Source organism: Lemur catta, chromosome 13 (genome assembly GCF_020740605.2).
Source record: "Lemur catta isolate mLemCat1 chromosome 13, mLemCat1.pri, whole genome shotgun sequence".
NCBI lineage: Eukaryota > Metazoa > Chordata > Mammalia > Primates > Lemuridae > Lemur > Lemur catta.
This window is the reverse complement of record NC_059140.1, coordinates 23,011,399-23,028,807: the sequence shown is the minus strand read 5'-3', so window position 1 is coordinate 23,028,807 and position 17,409 is coordinate 23,011,399. Positions and strand designations below refer to the sequence as shown.

General features: G+C 39.7%; 1 protein-coding gene across 12 annotated transcripts in view; it reads right to left on the bottom strand.

Annotated features, from left to right (window-relative positions):
* Window positions 1-17,409, bottom strand: part of DOCK9 (dedicator of cytokinesis 9) — a 266,081-nt gene that overhangs the window by 117,756 nt on the left and 130,916 nt on the right. For all 12 annotated transcript variants that reach the window (XM_045567090.1, XM_045567095.1, XM_045567093.1 and 9 more), the window contains exons 3-6: window positions 8,631-8,720; window positions 4,879-4,961; window positions 2,674-2,743; window positions 948-1,043 (exon numbers count right to left, since the gene is read on the bottom strand). In XM_045567090.1, coding sequence (XP_045423046.1) covers window positions 948-1,043; window positions 2,674-2,743; window positions 4,879-4,961; window positions 8,631-8,720 — 339 coding nt within the window. The remainder of the gene's footprint in view (window positions 1-947; window positions 1,044-2,673; window positions 2,744-4,878; window positions 4,962-8,630; window positions 8,721-17,409) is intronic.

The following is a 17,409-nucleotide window of genomic DNA, read 5'->3' as shown; positions in this document are numbered from 1 at the left end:
TCACAATCTCTATCAATAACCCACTTATGACCACACGCATACATAAAAACTGTTTCAGTTCTCTCCAAAACCAACCCCGCTCCAGCGGACGCTCCAGGTAACTGGATGGGTTACGACTCCCCAGCACATCCAACAGTCTTACTGCATTTCAGTTCTGTGGAGGTGGCTGCCTTAACATCCACGGGTCATTTTTCTCACCCACAGAATCTGAAATTTTACATAACCACCCAAAAGCAGTGCGGGGACTTGCAATTTGGAATGCAGCACAGAAGGATGGAAACTTTCTCTAAACTCCCCAGGGCTTCTTGCTCACACAGAATAGGAACTATTTTCTGCCTGTGACACTGAACGATTTTCCAGCCCTGGGATTATGACAGTCACATTTCCCCTGATTTAGTTTTCACCTTCCTGTTCATCCTTCCTCCCTTCTATTGCTTCTTTTCTCTTTATTCCTAATCCTGATCTTTCTCTGGTCCTCCTTTTCTCCTGAATAGCTTCTTAGACTAGTTTTACTTTTTTCTTTGCAACCCTCTTGCAAGTTAACAATTTTCCTTTTCAGTCCTCAATTTTGCTTTACTCGACTTTGCTGCAGTGCACCTCCACAGAAGGGCTGAGGTCTAGCATGATAAACAGCCCCCTCAGTGATGTTCTGTGAGGTATCAAGGAGCATTTTTCAGTTTGGATAGAGAAGAAAGCCTACATCAGCGATGCCCCTTCATACCAGCTCAGTAATAGTTTCTTCGTGCTAGTGGTCAGAGGGCGGTGGGGGAAGTGGGTGGACAGGGCTGTCCCAATGGGGGTGCTACCATCAGGGAAGCATCCTAGTAAACAGACAACGTCCCTTTTGTCAGGAAGAACAGCACGCCCATTCATCTTGGGCATTGTTCTCAAGACCTATAGCAGAGAGGGTTTCACGGGAGGGGAAAGCAGGGTATAGGCCTCCTCACCCTCATGGTCACACTGATGGCAGTGTTCATGTTGCCTTTGTACAGCCACCCATGCTTGGTGATTCCGCCCTTCTGAGATCCAAGGGAGGCAGCATCCTGGGAGAAAAGGAAAACACCACCACAATCAATCTCCCGTTACCACCGAGGCGACTCGCTGTGAGCTTGGTCAGTGGGAAAACCATCCCCTCTGTGCCAAGCTGTCCATCACCCCTTTAATGGAGGAACTACTGACACTAATGCCTACAAATCATGTTAAAGTCCACTCAGCAGTAAAAGAGAGGACCAGCCTACATTCCTGAAAACCCCATTCCATTAAAGGCAAAGCAAGCTCCAGTCCAAATTTTTATTTTTAAGTGTTTAATGAACCACGGAAAGTACATACCACACTTGACCACTCTAGTTGGAAGGTCCTGCCTGGTTCCATGAAAAATGTTTTCAAATTACACTCCCCTATAGTTGGAGGACAAAAGCAAATTCCTGGAAAACTTCCCAGAGGCTTAGTTCAGGGAAAGGTGAAAAAAGAAAGAGAGGAAATGTGAAGCAATACAGAAAAGAGAGATAAAATGATGGGGCAAAGGAGAATAAGAAAGAGGGGCAAGAGTGCAAGCAGGAACAGAGGGTGAGAGAGGAGCTAGAAAAGTGAAGGGGAAAGCCAGAGAAGCAAAGAAACATGCTTTTTCAAGTTCAGACCCCACACGATGAGATCTGGGTTTACGGAAGTGGGCATGGAGCTGCTACTGCTGCTGAAAATGTTAGGCATATATTTGTATATACAATAAACAGACAGATAAAACACATGCACAGACAATCCTGCAATTCTTTTGTAATCAAATAGACAATGGCAGAAAGACCCATTCTATGCTTTGTTTTAGGACATCTCAATATTAATTTTAGTAGTTTTATTGTTATTAACAGTAATAATTTCCCTGTCTAGGACTTTACAATGTATTGTATGCCCTTCCATGACTTATTTCAATTGGTCCTCCTATCATATTAGTCCCAATTGGCATCAAGTTCTCAAGACCTTGTTTATTGTAAATGACCACTTACTTTTCTCAGAATTATATTAAAAGTGGTTTCTAAAACAATTTGCTATATGGACATTATTAAAGTTTATCAGTGACTGGTGTAATGGCTCAGTTGACATTTTAGGGGGAAAAAATGAAAAAACCTAAACTCACAATGGGGCATCCAATATCTAAGGGGGAGAACGAGAAATGCAGAGATGGCCAGCACCACCTTTTTATGTCTCCCTTATTCAGTTATACACTCCTCTAGCCATAATCTTTTCTCTAGGAGCAGAGAGAATGGGCTTGATAAAACCAGATTTCACTAAAAGCAATCATTGAAGAAACAGCCATTTAAAAATCTACTGGCTGGCAGTTCATTTCAATATATCCTGTTGAAAAACAACCTAAATTTAAAGTCTAAGTAATCTTGATATCTTTTAACAATGTAGCCAAATCTGATCCAAGTCTTTGAAAATGATCCCAGAGCAAATAAACACAACCAGAAGAACATGAAATGCTAAGCAGTCAAGTTGAAACAGAGATCTTATTTCAATCAATCAAATAATACGTTTTTTAAAATTCTTCCCGTTTCATGTAACACTCCAATTCTTGTTTTGGCTAAATATTGGTAATTTTCTAACGAACCTTCTAAGTCTGTAACAATCAATGTTTAGGTCTAAAGCGAGAAGAGAAGCAATGGCAAGCAGGCGTCCCACCTCATCTTTGTCAGCCTCCTCGTCAACTTCATAGACATGAACTGGAAGTTTATCCAACTTGGCCACTTTGCTTTAAAAACAAGAAAGAAAACTTGTTTTATAATTGCCTAGTCAGTGCACAGGCTTTGCATTTCTTCCTCCATCAGAGGAACCAGCCTTTAATAAATCCAAAGCTGGCCCGCTCAGATAAAGAATAAAACAATCAGTGCCCTTGCTACCCAAAGTGGGTAAGCCAAGAAACCTGAGTCAGAAAGCTGCAAAAAACTATGTAAAAGAGACAACATAGCTTGTTGGGAGTTAGTAGACATATTAAAAATAAGGAAATGGATTAGTTATTAATAAATAAAGACTTGGTAGAATAACTTTTAATGCAAAGTTTATGAGCAAAAGTAGAATGTGGCGTCACTGCATTTAAAGTGATTAACAATTATGGAATTAACCATAACAAAAGCAAGACACCAGTAACAACAGCAGCCAGCCTTTATTAAATGCTTATTATGTGCCAGGCCCTGTGATGTGTACTTTACATGTGTTCTCTCATTCAATCCTTTAGATGGTGGAGACTTATTAAGACCATTTAACAGATAAGGAAACTGAGGCTTACAGAGGGCAGAGTTGACCCAGGCAGAACACAGAATCTATGTTTTTCACCATGGTTACAATTCTCTTGCTCTTCCTCATCACACATTTGGAAATTCTTATGAATGCCACAAAGTGAAATCTACCAGCAGTCTTTCATCTAGAAAGTACACTGTATCTCAGCGTCTGTTAGCTTCCAACCATGAGAATATGAACAAAACAATAAAGATGGGTTTAGCCAATCAAATGGGAAGAACTTTAAGATCCCCAAATGAGGACTGGGTAAATATAGAACTAAAAAGAGCATGCCCATCTGGAGAAGATAATGTTAGGAGGGAGTGTTCTCAGCTGAGGTTTAAAAAGAAGCAATTGGGGAGTTGGCTGAACACTCCTAAGGAGTGGCAGAGCCACACAAAGAGGAAAAACAAATAGCTAGGTCCCCTGAGAATACTATAAAGGCTCAAACTCACAGATACAACACAAAGAAAAATATATTAATCAGGTATCAAGCAATATTTTCATTTATGATGGTTACTTTTCAAACAATACATTGCTTTCAATTTTCACCATCAACTAGACTTCAATCTGCCAGCTGCAATGGTTTGGATATGATTTATTTATTCCCATCAAAACTCACTGAAATTTGATCCCCAATGTGGTAGTGCTGGGCCTAGCGGGAGGTGTCTGGGTCAGCCACAGATCCCTTCTGAAAGGCTCAGTGCTCTTTTCACAGTAGTGTGAGCAAGTTTTTGTTCTGGTGACAGGACTAGTTATCTTGAAAATGGGTTGTTAGAAAGCAAGGTCCTTCCTCCTCCTGTTTGGTTCCCCTTTGTACCCGCCCACTTCTCCTCTGATCTTCTCCACCATGTTTTGATACAGTACAAAAGGCCTCACTAGAAGCTGAGCAGATGCCAGCTCCATGCTTCTCATACAACCTGCAGAATTATGAGCTAACTAAACATCTTTTCTTGATAAATTACCCAGTCTCAGGTATTCTGTGAAAGCAACACAAAATGGACCAAGACATTACCTGTACCATTTCAGGATGTACTGTTTTATAACAGTCTCTGCCAATCCTTGATTCACTTTAACTACCACTAATCAGTATAAACACATTTGCTTTTGGTATAACCTAGAATGAGTTAATACTTCAAAGGAGATAAAGAAATTTAACTAGGAAAATACTTGTTTCTTGATTTACTATTTTTTAACATAAAATATAATATGTCCTTTATAAGTCTCTTCATCTAAATATTCTTTTTTAACAAAAAAACACACTGCAGCATACTTCAATACACTTCCATTTTCTTTGTTTTGTATTTCTCAACGAAAAAATTTCACCTATTTATGTTTTGTTGGTGGTAGCCTGAAAAGAATCACTGGACATAATTAAACTACTCATGTGTTTATTACCACCTACCAATACCAAAGTACTGTATTTGAGTCTTATCATCAAAGGCCCTGTAAACAGCAGTTACACCATATACACACAAACCATCTAGAAATATTTTCTCCAATTATTCTCATTGCATATGAAGTTATATTCCTCCCTGAGCATTTCAAGTAAAAAGACTTTTCCCGATGTGTATAACTCCATCATCTTGTGTGGTCTGATAGTTTACTCACTTTGGAAGCTGTCGAAACTCTCCTGAGTAATCTTCATATTTATAGTTCACAAGATGCCAGTCAGAGTTGTAGGTTTTGATGCACTATTAGGAAGAGAAGAGGGATTAAAAAGATAAAAAGAAAAAGGAAAGATATGTGATGACTTTTGGAAAACATTTGGGAAGGTTTGTGAAGGCACACTCACACAAACATCAAAAAAATTCTTTCCCACCACCAGAGTAACTCCTGGAAGCTTAAGACTTTGAACCATGAAAACATTACCCTTGGGAGCAATATCACTTTATCATGGATCTTACATGGAGACAAACTTCACCTAATCTTGTGGCATTTACATAACAATGTACTGTGTTTCAGACTAAGCACTTGGTTCTTAAGAAGCTATGTGGATTCTACTAGGACATGAAAGTGATTAGAAAATGTGAACCTAAAGACATTTTTACTAATATTAGAACTAGCTGTTAGTTAATATTACCAAAAATTTGCCCTCAGTTTTTCTTTCTATCCATAAGGAACAGAGTAAGGTCATTAGGAGGAAAGATTTAGATTCCATTTCATAGTGGCACTATGACATTTTCATCTGTGTGTGTATACAGAATATATATGTGGCACTACTCTGTAAAGGATTCTATCAGTGACATTAACCTGAACAGATCACATTTAAACTACCTCTGCCTGACAGATTCAATGGCCCACCATGGTGTCTTTCATTCGTCTCTCCATGAGAGATCTACCCATCTACTCATTGTGGTTCCTTATAATTTTAAATATTTAAACATTATAATTATCTTTTTTCCCCATTTTGCCTAAGATATTAAAATCTGAGCAATCAGATGCTCCATTCATAAATGCATTCAACACACATAAGTTAATGCTTATAGATCCATGAGGCTCCAGCCAGTAGTGTGTAGATACTTAAGATTGTAATGCCCCATCTGCCAGATCTTCAATATGAGTGAGTCAGAACCAACAGGTGAAGAGTTTTAGTAACATTAGCTTAGTTGAAATGAGTCAGCTCTTGACTGCACATATGCAGACTTCAGTATGAAAAAAAAAATGAATGCATAAATGAAAACATACATAGATAAATGTATTTATGCCTTACCTAGTTTATTTGACTCTGGCTGTAACTAACATCATGAACAAAGTCTCTATTCTGCTTATTTCACTTCATATTTATACTGTCGTCCTTTTATCTATGTCATAGCCTATGCCTGAAGGCCTTCTGGAGCAAACTCCCCTCCATCCCCAAACTCACGAAAATACTAACAGCAACAACAGCAAAATAAGAAAGTGCTTATTTTGTGCCAGGCTCTATGATAAGTATTCTTCACTCGCAAGGATGCGAAGCGAAGGTAGCGTAAGTTTTTTACATTATCATTCTCAGAGGTGGAATAAATAGCAGAGTTAAGGGCAGAGTCAGATGTGGGAGCTGACCAACTTTTCAGTTTTGTTACTATGCAGTTACAAATATTTTTAAATGCAATTTTATTCTTGAAAATGCTTTTTTAAATTTCTCAAAGCATTTTCACATATGGAACATTACATACTCACACTTAAAACTGCATTCCAAAAGCAATAAGATTTCAGAATTATCCACAGTTTTGGATTTTCCCAATCCTGCCCCTAGGTTCACCAGCACATCTAAGTCAGGCCAGACTGCATATGACACAGTCCAGTGGACACTGCCATATTCACTTTAGATAGCCATGGTGGTTTTCCATCACACACTACAATTACATTAAGGCCATTCTGAAGCACAAAATATACCTGCCCAATTAAAAACTAATAAATAAGCATGAACTTGTATACATCATGAATGCATTTATCAATGGAACATGAATGCCCAGATTTTAATACCTTAGGCAAAACAGGTAAGAAAGATAATTATAATGTTTAAATATTTAAAATTTTAAGGAATCACAAAAAAAACACAATTAACCAAGTTAAGTACCTAGAGATTCATTCATTTAGCAAGCTACTGTTGACTGTCTACATAGCAAGCACTGGCTAAATTCCAAGGCAGAAGCACAGAATAAGGCAAGCAAGCCCCATGCCTCTGGGGATGTAAGTCTGGGGAACAATAGGTTCCATCAGAAATCCGTATCCAAAGAAGTGCACCTCCAAAAAGACAGGGATATGACTGATCACATGATTGACCTTTCAAGCTTGTGAAATTCAGCAATATTTTGAAGTTACACTGAAAGGTTTTTGAAGTTGTTTTTTTAAACCCATTAGGTCATTGTCCTGGATCAGAGGATGGAGAGGAAGTGATGTTCACTCCACCCACGTGGAAGGGTCCCAAAGCACTTAGTTATGTTGGCTCCAGCAGCATGGGATGAAGCGGCTATTGCTCAACCTGTAGTGATTGAAGAACTTAATGGAGAGTTACCCCTCAAAAGCCATATTTTTTTAATCACTCGGGAGAACTAAGTTAGTAATTAATAATTTTGCCACATGCTTTAAAACAGTATCAACAAACTTTGTGCAAAAGGCCACATAGCAAAAATTTTCAGCTTTGAGGGTCAGTCATCTGGTGACAATGGCCATAGGCAATATGTAAACAAACAGGATGGCCGCATTACAATAAAATTTTATTTACAAGAATAGGCTGTAGGCCAGATTTTGCCTACAGGTCATACATAGTTTGTCACCTCTTGCTTTAAAACACTTATGGCCACCACTTATATAAACATATCTGACTTTGGAATTATTTGTTTGGAATTAATTTTACTAATATTTACTAGTATTTTACAAACTAGGTAAGACAAGAAGTTACCTTTTCAGAAGGATGAGAGAATACACTTTAAAAAATTTTAAATACATATCTAATTTTTTAAAAATCTCAACAGAAACTACATATTGTTATCTAGTTGGTCTTCACTTATAAAAGCATAGCTTCCTTGTAGTGGGCAATTTTATTGATGGACGTATTTATTACCTAAATATCAACTAGAAAAATGAGGATAAAAATTCATTATTTTTAAATGAAGGAGCACTTCAAGAAACAAAATGAAAACACCTAATTAGCTCATCCAACCTAAAAATACCTGGAGGAAGAAATAAACACTCCAACAACAACAAAAAAAAAACAAGCAACTTAAATTGCAATAATTTTCCTCTCCTCCATAACAAGATGTTATTTGTATGTGCAAACAAAACTAACGATAATCAATGTACAAGGACTGTCTGAAAAGTAGCCAGCCATGTAATTGCTCTCATTATGTTAACACTGGCTGGATACTTTCCCGACAGCCTTCGTATATTGGTTAGGGATCTATATAATAATCTACATATATATGTAATATATATTTTTAACAGGGATGGTCAGACTCTGCTTACAATCACCTGCTACTTCATAAATATTAAACTAGTCTTAAAATTAACTTGCAAATATAAACATAGAAATGAGGTAAATGAATACATAAATGTGTGTGCTCAGTCACCCTTAAAAACAGTATCAATAACAAAGCCTATAACAGAGATTTCCGGTGAATTCACTTACAAGTTATCCCTTATTTTAAGCCAATGAGACAAATTTTGTGGAATTCATTTTCTATGGCCACAAATGACCCCTGTGGACATTTCTGTCCAAGTATCAGACTCTGAAAACTTCACGTTATTCTATTTTAACTTCCATCATAAAAATATAGTGACCACTTTGAGCTTTCTTGAAATTTTTGAAATTTGAAGAAAAGAGAGAATTAGAGGAAAATGACTTTAAAATGTAAATTAATGCAGGAAAAAAGCCTTACCTCTGTAACAAATAAGCTCTGTGCTTCCTCTTCTGCCTTTACAGGAACTGTTGAGCATATGTATCGGCCCTGGCGTCTCAGGATGGCCGTCTGGGAACAAAACCACGAGGAAACAACTTGGGTAAGTGAAGCAGGCAAACACACCCTGCAGCAGGGCCTAGCACCCACACAGTCCCTCCAATTCCTTCCAGTCGGTGCAGCTGCCTCCTGAGGTCACGCACAACAGATTCCACCTGGCACACTGAAGTGCCACAGCCAGGCTGGGTAACAAATAGCTCCTGCTTCTTTCTGGATCCGGGGCCCAACGATCCCGCCAAGACCCTTTCACAGTCCCACAACCCCAGTACCTAAGAGCATGGATAACAAGACACGCAAAAGGTCCTCAATCAATAATTGTTAAATGACCTACGAACAGCGAATGCTGCCTTCCCTCCCAGGAACAGGAACACTAGAGCTGTTCCTGTTTCTTCAGGCTTAAATGCTTATTTTAACTAAAATGACTTAGGCAGCAGTATAACTACCTCAATAACTAGGCTTCAGGTTTCAGAAAGGAATGTTCTAGGTTTTTTTCTCCCATGGACTACAATCCTCGGGTACTATTAACAGATCACAGTCATAAAAGTAGTACACATGAAAACATTTTGCTAACAGAATCCACCTGTTAGCTCTTCGTGGCTAATTACTAAGCAGAGATCTCATGGCCCAGGTCTTGGCAATTTCCCTTCTTCCTTTGGTTGGAGGAAGCTTTAGGTCCAATCTGCCATCCCTCTGCCCTCCAGCCCAGATGAAGAACTTTAGGACATGTATTTTATATATGCCCCTATTTTCTCCCTGTTGTGTCCACTTCACCTACATTTATTATTAAATATTTTCTTGCACTATATCCCTTTTTGAAAGTAATCTTAAAGCCTATTTTTAAAATCAGGCTTCCTTACTGTAAAGGAAGGGAAGGAAAGAATTCTGTTCTCCATCAAAGTCCTCAGCAGGTAAATTATTCATTCATTAAGCCTCTGGGAGGGCTTTCAAGACATTGGGTCTAGGTTTCTTGGTGAGTATTACAAACGAGTGGTGACCTTTAATACACACCTATTCTCATGAAATGACATAGAGATAAGTGACCACAGCACGGAAGAGAAGCACAATCTGTTCAAAAAGCTACAAAGCAATAAACTGATTACAGTGACTATCAAAATTGTTATGGATCAGGTATGTTACCAATAAAGGGAGATTTTTTATAAAATTCTACATACTTCAAAAAAGTAAACATTCTATATCCCCATTTATTGTGTCCTGATCTTCATTTATCTGGGTCTTTCAAGATTTTTGAAATTACTTATAATACTTTTAAAACATTCATGAAATGGCTCAGGTCAAGAAATGGGACTATTAGGGTCATTCACAGGCTATTTCTCAGCACAACACAAGGAAAAAAGAAAATGTACTACAAAAATTTCCTAGTGGAATTACCAACTCAAGAAACTTTAATTATATGACATTTTTCCAAATACGCCTCTGAAGTGAGAAAAATAACATTTTCTATGGTCACAAATGACCCCTGTGGACATTTCTGTATAAGTATCAGACTCTGAAAACTTCACATTATTCTAACTTCCATCATAAAAATATATGATCTTTCCGATTCTCATGTATCAAAGTGCCATTATGTTCTCATTTGAAAAAGAGAGCAACTTTAAATCATTAAAAAAAGAGACCTGAGTTTTAACAGATAAGATAGTACAGTATTTCTCATTTCAAAATTAGGTTTACACATTTATCATTACTGATCAATTCCTAACTTTGATTTTTGATAAAGCATAGTTTTCTGACCAAAGCCCATTTTCTCCCTGACACTTCATCCAAATAAACTAAATTAGATATGTTTCTTTAGCTCTTTAGTTCTTTGAACTATATTAGATCTGTTTTAGATAATCTCCAAAGGTGGCTGCCATCCTTCTTTATATACACATACTGCTGCTTACACCAAAAGGTGGAGTCTATTTCCCCTTCCCTTACATTTGGGCTCGCTTTGACCAATCAGATGGGGTGGAAGGGATGGTGTATCAGTTCCAAACCTAGCCTTTGTGAAAACTGGCCACTTCCATTTCCTCCTTCTTGGAAGCCAACTGCCATCAAAAAAGTTCTATTATGCTCAGACTACCGTGATGAGAGGAAGTACAAGCTGGCCACATGGAGAAGCCACGTATACAAAGAAGAGGCCCTACCAGCCCCACCTGGTCCCTGTCATACCAGGTGAGGTACACCACAATGTGAGTGAAGAAGCCATCTTGGACATTCCACCCCCACAGATAGCAAGTAAAACTGATGAACACCCAGCTGAGCCTTAACTAGATTTTGGAATTGTGAGAAATAATAAATCATTGTCTTAGGTTACTAGGTTTTGGGGTGATTTGCTACTCAGCAATAGATAACTGAAACAAGACTGTAAGAGACTAGGAATAGCTCCAAATTAGAGTACTGTAGAATACTGCCATCTTCACGAAAATGGATTTCAAATACTAGTTACAGTACAGAGTTAGGACAGAAGCAGTGAGGAGAGATACCATGCTGCAATCTAGTTTCTATAATCACCCTTCTACTTGGTCAAAGCCCTGAAAGAGGTCAAGTAAGACAGAGTAAAACCCTTGGATCTTACAAGTAGTCTGCAGTGTCTTCTCTTCATGAAAAAACACTCTACTGATCATCTAAGGTCTCAGCATAACCATTACTTTATCCATTCATCCAAACCTTTTCTGGGTCCCTACCTTCTACCAGATACTGAGCTAACAACTAGAAACACAAATTTTAATAAAATGTAGTTGCTGTTCTTATAAAGCTTATAGTCTGATGAAAGAGGATGATAAGGAAATAAATTATTACACTGTGATAAGTACTACAGAAGGTATAGAAAAAAGAACAAAGAAGCAAAGGGTGGTATGACAGAAAAGAGTTGTGGAGTCTAAATCCTACAGGACAGATAGGAGGACATCAGGAAAGGGTACACTGAGGGAGAGATGCTTAAGATAAATTGTAAAGGATGAGCACCAGTTGGATTTAGGACAAAAGGAAGAGAAACTTGGAGATAAACTTACCCTTGGGAAGTTCAAAGAACAAAATAAAGAAATAATAAGTGAGATTAACTCTGCAAAAAAAAAAAAAAACCTTTCATTAAGTCCTAGAACTAAAAATATGTCTTAAGTCAAAGGAAAAACTGCCTAGAACTCTGATCTCGAATTAAGCAATAATAAAACACTACACCTGGAATAAGAATCCACCAATAGAAAGAGCGGGGCACTCTTATGGCTGAAGCAATTTTGTCAGTGTCTCTACTACTATTTAAAAGGAAAAGCTAGACCCGGGGGACTACTGGACTTGGCCCCAATGGGACAGTCACCATTTAATGCCACCAACTGTCTAGGTCTTCCCACTCACTGCCCCTGCTCTGCACAGAGCCTCACCAAGCCACTTGTTTACAAATGCTTCCCATTTAGACTTTCCTACTGGGAGAAAATGCACTGCTAATGAAGGCATCCTGATCTGCTTGTTAATTCCAGTTCCCAATGTACATTAATAAAATGGTATTCTGGCTTGTTCTCTTGTGGAGTTGGCTGCTATGAGTCAGCTCTCCCGAGGCTCAAACACTCTGGTCATACTGACCAAATCCTAGTCTTAGATCCTCAGATCTGATCCTGAACCATGGTGACTTCATAAACCACCCCCCTGAGACCTGTCTGAAAAGCTAGCCGATCTCTGGCCCCATTATCCAAAACTCTCCTGCAAGCACTTGCCTTTCTTTCCCCTACCTGATTGCCAATTTTTTTGAGGACAGATGACATATCTATTTGTATCTCTGTGCTAAGTACTCAATAAATGTTTCAATAATGAATGAATAAAACAGCCAATGGAGATAGAAATAGGAACCTACCAACAACCACCCATTACTTGCATATAAGTTTTTTTTCTATTACTACAAAAAGTTCTCTGGTCCATTATAGAAACTGACAAGGGAAGAGTATAGCATAAGTGAAGGCTCTATTTTGATTTCTCCATAGATTTTGTGTACTAAGAGTCACATTGAGATAATAATCTACTTTGTGCAAAACTGATTCACATTAAATTTCTGTACTTTTATTTATCTAGCTTATAGCAGAGCCCAAGTCAATACCAAGAGATTTATGCTCAAAGAGCAGCGCTAAAGCCCTTCTCAACAATGAGCTATATTTTCTTTTTCATGGCTGTAGCTTTCTTTTCTACTTTTCTATCAGTTAAAATCACATTCTTGCTAAAAGATGGGTCCTAATTCACTTTATATAAGTTATCATCAAGGTGGGCATAAAACGTTTACTAGTCTCATTCCTATATTTGAAAATAAATGATTTCTATTGTGCTAAGAAAGCTATACATTTGAAAAGGGGAGGGGAGAAAATATTTCACACCATGAAATGCAATATGGATCTGAAAATCAAACCTAAACACTGCTAGCGTCTCAGACAACTATTGGGATAGAAATCTCACAGCACAAAACACAACTGAAAAATAAAAGCCCTCTCCTACCTATTATAACAGCATCTAAATTCTTTTCAGTCAGTGCTGTTACTTAGGTTAAACACTGGTAGTCTCTGACACCCAGAAATCCTTAGTTTCCTTGGCCAAGTATGGGCAGGACTCTTACAAGGAGTTCCACAAAATCACAGGTCTAATTGAAAAAACCAGAAAAGCATGAGGATGTACAGACACCTGAGAACCCCAGGTCAATCTTTATGAACGTATTTTTTTAAGGGAATGAGTTTAAAAAGTAGAGTCACCCCCACACTCAAAGACGAAGACTAAAATTTATAACTGTCTCCAAGTCTAGTTTGGAATGACAAATTTCAAATACATCCTTTTTATTAAAACAAACTTTTTTTTCCTCCTCGGTTGAAATGATTCCCTTCAAACACTAGGTCACCTGCTGCAACTTCAGCTTAAACTCAGAATCCCTCCCTACTAACTAAATTCCTGGCCACACCCAGGCCAGGGCTGGCCTCCACCAGTGGCAGCACACACCAGACCCTGAACCCACTGAAGCTGGGGATACTGAGAAGCTCACGTTTCCAACCACAAGAAATGTGAAGAGAATCATTTCATTAAACTTCTGATGAAAGAATCTGAGAAGTGATATTGGAAAGAGTTTTGAGTTGGGAGCCAAGAAACCCGAGTCCTCATCTAAGCTCTGCCTCTAATTAGCTGTGTAATCTTAAGGGAAGTTTGAACTTTCCACATCCATAAGATAAAGGTCTTCTAGGACCGCTAGGCTTCCTTTCTGGTTTAAAAATTCCACAGTTCTGTGAACACGGAATTCTAAGTCTATTCCTCTCAAATAGTTTATCTGAGTGCTGGGAATTGCTTTGTGAGAAAATAACACATAAAAGACATCCAGAAAAAAAAACATGAGTACTATATTTGCTTTGATTTATAGTTGTATTACCCCAATTATTTTTCTTTATGGAAGGAACTGTTTAATTAAAATGAGGGAAGATTCACTACCTAGATTTAAATAAATATAAAAGTGGAGTAATTAACAAAGACTTTCTTTATTTTGCTAACCCTCTCAACTTGTATGGCACTGGATTTTTTACTAAATCACCTTATAATAAGTATTAAACTATAACAAAACAACCCTCTTAATTCCTGGTGGGAAGTGTGCATATCCACTGAGTATTTAAAATATCATATTTTATTTTATAAGATTTTAATTAAAAGACTGAAACAATGGGCCCGCCCTTCCCCTGGGGCCATAAGAACAATGAGCTAAAGACAATATCCCAGAGCAGTGGGTGGGCTGTAACCTGAGCCAGCTGCTGGGCCCAGTGACAAAGTGTCTCCACATCTCTAGTGTTCAAAGGAGCAGAAAGCCGAGCGTCCTCCCTCAGACAGAAAAACAAAGATCAGACAGACAGCCCAAACTGTGAGTGTGGGCTCTGAGGCAGTTAGAGACGGGGAGGATAGAGCAGCGTCCCCCCTCTCAGGAGACAATGCCAAGGACAGGCAGAGCCACAGAGCTCAGTGGAGACTGAGTCAGAAGAGGGGGAGGCAATGGTTATTGAGCACAGGACTGCAGACGTGGCCGGCTGGAGGGGCAACTTCTAGGTACCTGGAGTCCTGCCTCTAAGAGGGTCTACTCTGAGGACTGGGGATGACCTAAAGGCAGAGAGATGAGGACCTGAGATCCACATTGACCACCTGCTGGACAGAGAAGCCCACCAGGCCTGGAGCTCCTTCTATTCCAACCTACCCATGGGCTAAAATGTGGAGCAGTCAACACCTCCTCTCTTTATAATTTTACATAAAACATCCCATACTTGTGTCTATTTTTGTGTTTGTTTTCATCTACTTAGTAGAACTATCCCTTCAAACCTCTGAGGACACTGTGCATTTGTCAGGGAAGCAGTACTTTAATCTGCCACAGGAAGGGCAGCTCTTGGGGTGGGCGTGGGGTGAGGGGTGCAGGGCTCGGGATGGGGAGGGATGTGGACACAGCCAAAAAGCAAAGCCCAGGAGGTGGGAGCGAGATGCAGCTCTTCAGGCTGGTGCTCCTAGGCCTGGCCACCTCCCCCAGTGAGTGAGTAAACCCTAGGTTGAATTTTTACTGTGCTCAGCTGGGCCAAATGGATAGGGTCCACGTCAATGTTCTAAAGTTATCTCTTATTTCAAATGACTCCCCGTTAGATAGATGGCTCCCAGCCGCTCCTTCCCTTGTCTCCAGGCCTGAGCCAAACTGCATGGTGCTCACATCTCTGTAGAGCTACGTCCCTTTGATATCTGCTGGAAACCCTACTTGGTTGCACTGGTCTGTACATTAAATGTCTTGTATCTGGCACAGTATTAAACATTACTATTAGACAACACTGGGAACTCTGCTGCAACTTATTGAGCACAGCAGTGATGGAACCCTTCCAAGTGTCTGGCAGATGCATTTGTTTCAGAGCATATGACTTGCTTTTTGAGAGGTTCAGTACCAGGCTAGGCTGGAAACTAAAATTCACACAGGGCGTTCCCCACATTTCACCTCGTGGTTCATGTCCTGGCAGCTAACCCACAGTATTCTATTAACGTCACACAAATTCCATTTTCAGGGAAGCAGTTGCCTGAGGATTCTCAATGTTTAATTTGCTAATAATTTAAAAAAATGAGCAAAGTATAGGACAAGACAAAGGTCTGGAGAAGGAATTCCATATAGGTTTCTGGGAGGGATTTAATGAAAGACAACTCCCAAGGAATGAATTAAAACATTACAAGGGCTGGGCTTGATACGGACACAGAAATGTACATTTCTCATGGACTTTCTCAGCCTGGCCTCCTCTGGGAACCAGGCTACAAACCCACCCTCCTGCAGAGTGGGGGGTCTCTCTGCCTCTAAGTGCTCCTCTTCACTGGCTCCTGCAGGGTCCCCGAGCTTCCACCTTTACTGTCTTCCTGTTCCCTCAACAGTGCTTATCCTTCACTCTGCCAGATGTCAATGACTTTCCGAGAGGTACACATAAACCACAGTGCAGCGCTCTAACCGGTATACTCACCTTCCGTCTGTCATCCCTCTTATCTATTCTCTACAGCTGCCAGTCGTCTCGCTAAAACTCCCATCTGATAGCATCGTGCCTCAGCATAAATTCTTTCAATGACTCCTCACTGCCACCAGAACAAAATCCAGACTCCTCAGCATGACCTAAGACCTTTCATGATTGACTGTATCAACTTTTCTGGACCCTTCTTCTGCCCTTCTCCAACCCTGTAGCAACGTGGAGTATTTCAGATTCCCTAATGCACCAGGCCCCTCCGGCTGGCTGCAGAGTTGCCCAGACTGACCCTGCAGCTCACGGCCCTCAATTAGCACACATGCCAGTCTGCTGAAATTACTCAAAACCATTTCTGCATCTCCTACTAGACTTGAGAAGCTGACCATGTTATTCACCTTTGCTTCTCCAATACCCAGCATAACACCTGGCACAAGATATGTTAGCTTGGGATTTTAAAACGGGGATTGTATAATTTAGCTGTGAGATCACAGGGGGTTCCAAATGAGACAGTGTCTCTGGTGAGACTTCAGGGAGCTTCTGTCAGCAAATAATGTCCTGTGTCCTAACAAGTCATATTTCAGTAGACCTTTGGGAGTCATAAAAATTTCATTCTGCTGCCTTCTCAAATCCCCCAAATCGCACACCATATAATTGTCTGTTCAAAAGCAGTAACTTACATGTCCAGAACTCTTAACAACTAGACTCATCAATTAAGTGCACTTTTGGTTTGATTTGGTTGTACAAAGAAGCAAGTTTTAAATCACTTCCTAAGTACTACTGCACAACTGAGGACAGGAGGGGTTCCCAGAAAACCAGGAATGGTCCTATGGTCATTCAGGGCCCAAGTAGCAGGTCTGGCTTCCCGATCAGTAAGGAATTCAGCTTGCTCCACATCACATTACTCTGCAACCAAAAACTGACGCCTTCAAAAATAAAGTGATGTCATCTGGGGGAGAGGAGAGAGGCCTTCCTAGTAACCCAGCTTCCTCCGCATCATCGGCAGGGCACCAGCAAGGCTGTGCAAAGAGCTCTCCTGGACAGTGGCATCTCTATGGGTTCTCACACATCTGTGGGAATCAAAATTTTAGGGCAAATGTCACCCCTAAATTATAGATTAAGAAAAGTTAGTTTTAGGAAGGTTTATCACTTACCAAAGGAACATAGCAGTAAGAGACAGACCTGGGGGCTAAAAATCCCATGGACATATGACTAAATCTTGGGTCCTGCCA